The sequence below is a fragment of the Belonocnema kinseyi genome, chromosome 9 (assembly GCF_010883055.1).
Source record: "Belonocnema kinseyi isolate 2016_QV_RU_SX_M_011 chromosome 9, B_treatae_v1, whole genome shotgun sequence".
Classification (NCBI taxonomy): domain Eukaryota; kingdom Metazoa; phylum Arthropoda; class Insecta; order Hymenoptera; family Cynipidae; genus Belonocnema; species Belonocnema kinseyi.
The window spans coordinates 101,412,449-101,416,626 of record NC_046665.1 but is presented as its reverse complement, the minus strand read 5'-3'; the positions used below and the strand labels follow the sequence as shown (position 1 = coordinate 101,416,626).

Here is a 4,178-nt window from a genome sequence, read left to right as displayed (position 1 = left end):
GACGTCATTGCCTCTGTAAGTGCTTATTTTGAGGAACTTCCGAAAACGCACTTTTCTGAAGGATTAAAAAAACTTGACAAGCGATTGACCAAGTGTACAGAGCTCCAAGGAGATTATGTTGAAAAATAAAAAAAAATTGACCCAAAAAAAATTGTTTTTATACTTCATTCTAAGGACTTATTGAACTACCCTCGTACTACTTCCACTCTCAAAAATATTTAAAGCACTTTTTTTCTAAAATTTGGACGATGGAACTTTTAAATTGCGACAAATTTAGACATGTATCGGATTATTTAAACAAATTTTTTCTAAATCCCAGTTTAAATTCATTAGAAAAATTCTCTGTTTCAAGTGAAATAATTAATTCTAATTAACTATACAGTACCCTATTCTCACTGATATTTATTTCTCCATACAAGAATAAATACTTTACTCAAAAGTAGAAAAATATGAAAGAGTTCATCACCAAAATTAGTCTTATTTTCTTTATTTTCTAAACTACACCTTCCTCGACCCCAACCGTCAACTGAATATTAATCAAAGCCGCAGCAATAATCACAATATCATCCAAAAGAGACTCGGATCGATTACCAAAGTTGACACTGTTCTCCAAAATCTTAAAGTCTCTCAACTGATTCATCAGCCTTTTAACATGAATCCTAACACTCGCGAGCCACCTGTAAATTTTCGTTTCCGCTTTCCAATTCCTCCTCATGGAAATGCTCGGAACTCGTATCAATCTACAATTTTTCTCCTTCAAAACATTGTCCACATATTTAAATCCGCGATCAGCAAGACTCAAAATTGCGACATCTTCTGGCAAAATGTCCAAGAATCCCGAATTCTTCACTATCGTCACATCCGCATTCCCCTTACAATATCTCGTCGACACAAAAGTGATGAAACCATTTGGAGTCGAAGACACCAAGAATCTCGCAGTCTCCGTCGATTCGTACGAAGGAAGTCTCAATCCCTGAATAAGATTCGATCTCTCCATTTTAACTTCAAAAATATGAAGAATAGATTGAACTTTCTTCAGTCGATTTCTAAACTGAACCGGAAGATTCGCCGAAATCAAATTTTCCTCAGGCCAAAGGATATACTTCTTCAGATACCTGGCAATTAAAGGAACAGTCTTTTTAAAAATGTGACTAATGTGACTATACGATAATCCAAAATCGTAACTTAAAACTTCGTTGGACAAATTTAGGCGAATTTTCTTCAGCACACAGTAAATATGAAGAATTGGAATATTCAAACGTTTCTCCATACTCGCAATAAGATGCATCGCACTTTTCGGAAGGCCTAGAAACAAAAGAGGATCATTTTCGATGAAGGCCTTCGTCCTCGTCTCGAACATTCGGTTCTTCAAGATTTCTATCCTCACTTCTTCGTCTTCGGAATGAGAGGCTTCCGACAGCCAATCTTCCTCTGTTATTAAAACTTTGGTTCTCTTCAGTTCTCTTCTGATTGGAGAGGTCGCAACATCTCTAGTACTTGGTTTGCACGTGAGTCCTTTGCTTCTAACCTTTGGCCTTAAATTCGTTTGTATGCAAGTATTCTTGAACGATGTTTCGGTTTCACCTGAAGAAGAGGTAAACATGTGCTTAAAATCGTGATTTATTCCGTGCAGAAGGGCCTCGTCAGTAGGAGGTTCACTGGGATTTGTTCCTCTATTATCCTCATCAAGAATGTAGGGAAACTTGAGTCCCTGGGACTTGTTCGGCAAGGTTTGGCGATAGATTGCTCCACTGGATTTATTCCGTTGGTTTATTCCGACATTCTTCTTATTGGGACTGTAGGGTTGAAATATTTCTCCTCTTCCTGGACTCGTTGCCACTTGACAGAGCATATTTATTTCCGGTATCCGCAATTCCTGCTCTTCTGGTGAATCCGGTTCCATCTTTATGAAAATACAGTGATCCATTTGATTCGCGGATGCTTCTGATAAATGAAATTCAGATTCTAGCAAATCCGGTTCCGTTTTTATGACAACAGTTTGATCCATTTGATTGAGTATATTTGATTCTGATAATTCCGATTCCGCTTTTATAACGACACTTCCGTCCATTTGACCGAGCATAGCTTGGGATAAGATTGGATCGCTACCTTGTGAATCTGACTCCGTTTTTATGACATTACGGTTTATTTCAGTCATCATATTTTGTGATAAAAGTGTTTCTACATTTGGCCCATCTGGCTCCGACTTTATAACAACAGTTCCATCCATTTGGTTTAATATATTTGCTTCTGGAATATCTAATTCCATTTTTATGATATCCAGCCGTTCGGCTGAATTCTGCTTATTTGATTTTGGCAAATTAAATCGAGGCAGTACGCCCTTTTTTAGTCTTTTGTTGCCTCCCACGAATCTGTATCGCATGTAGTTCTCCATATCTTCCGGCAGCTAGAAAAATATGACAATTTTTGGATTGGGATAATCACGATATTAAAATGATATACAAGATAAATATTTCAGGCTTCACAGACCGGTCCCTATATCATCTATTGTGCCCTATATTCAGTTAAGATCCCTTAAGTGGTCATCAACAAACTCGCATTCATACCTGCTTAAGTGTACCCCCACCATTGCTACCCCTTACTCAGACAGCGCCACCAATTTGGAACTATTGAAAAGAAATTTGAATTTGAATTCAATTTTAACAAGAAATCTTATAGTAAATAACTAATTTTAGATCTCAGTATGATATTTCGGATTGCAAGGAATTGATATTTACTGCTATTTTTCATTAACATTGCTCTAATAACTTTGAGATACCCAGTAATTCACGTGTCAGATGGCGCTGCTATCAAGTTAAAAGAGATATCCTACAGGCGTATTTGGAAAGCTTAGAATTTAAATTTATTCTTTTTTGAAGACCTTTAAACTGAACATTGCAAACTTCGCAAATTTTACCATTTTTAACGTTTCAAAAGTACGATCTGACTGCAATTTTTGATGCATCAATCTGCAATCTTTCATCTGGGAACATCTTCTTTAAACTTAAAATTAATGTACTATCAATGCTTCGAATTTGAAATATCTCACATATTTTTCACTTGTTTAGCGTTTTCATTTTAAAAAATATTAACCTTATGAATTGGAATTTCAAAATATGGTACAATTAGGCTGATTTAAGGTACATCTTAATATAATAATGACGTTTAATCACCAAAATAATGGAAAAATTAAGAATAAACATTATATATAATAATATATATTTGGTAATAATCGGTAAAATATAATAATATAGATATTTTTTTAATAAGAATTTTAGTGAAATTTATTTCTTCTCTTTCAGTCTTTCAAAATGCTTAAAAAGTTTCAAAATTTGATTTCAAAATCTTCAACAACCTAAATTTTGTTTAAAATTGTATGGAATCTTATTAGATTTGTTATCATTTTTTTAATTATTTTGAAACTTCTAAACAATTTTTTATATAATTCGAGTTTTGTCTCAAACTTTTAATAAATACTACAAAATTAAAATAATGCGTTAAAATCTTCCGGATCAGTTTCTGACAATTTTGGAAATCTTCTTAAATCTTTTTAAATATACCCTTAAAATTAATTAACAAAAAAAAAACAGAATAATTTTTAATTTTCCAATTTTAAAATAAATATCGGTAAACTAAAAAATAAAAAAATTCTGTCATAAATTGTACAGATCGAAGGTTAAAAAAAAATCCACGCTATGATTTTCAATGCTCTAATTTGAACAATGAATCAACTAATTCAATATTTTTTTAATTATGCAATTTCAAGCAATTTCAATGAAAAGCATTAAAACTTGATCGATTACAATTTTTTTTAATTAAAACTTTTTAAACTAGAAGTTACATTTTTTTATTTTAAATGGTCAAAAATTAATAATTGTTCAATTGTTATTTATACATCAAAATTTGTTTTAAAATCTTGTTAAATATCTTTTTTAATTATTTTTAAAAAGAAAAATCGTTAATATTTTTGACAGGAATCTTAAGAATATTTTGTTATTATCTGAAGATCTTGAAAAATAATTTAAAACCGTCAAAATCTTATTTAAATATTTTCAAAAACATATTTTAAAAATTTTTTGAATCATTCCAAATTTTTAATTATTTTTAATCTCTTCAAAACTTCTAAATATCTTATAACCTAATCGACTTTTTTCCAAAATAATAATTTTCTTTTTTTA

General features: G+C 31.6%; 1 protein-coding gene across 2 annotated transcripts in view; it reads right to left on the bottom strand.

Annotated features, from left to right (window-relative positions):
• Positions 1-335: 335 nt before the first annotated feature.
• The window catches only part of LOC117180364, a 42,059-nt gene continuing 38,216 nt past the window's right edge, over positions 336-4,178 (bottom strand). For both annotated transcript variants that reach the window (XM_033372826.1, XM_033372827.1), the window contains one exon: positions 336-2,407. In XM_033372826.1, coding sequence (XP_033228717.1) covers positions 494-2,407 — 1,914 coding nt within the window. In that variant the 3' untranslated portion in view covers positions 336-493. The remainder of the gene's footprint in view (positions 2,408-4,178) is intronic.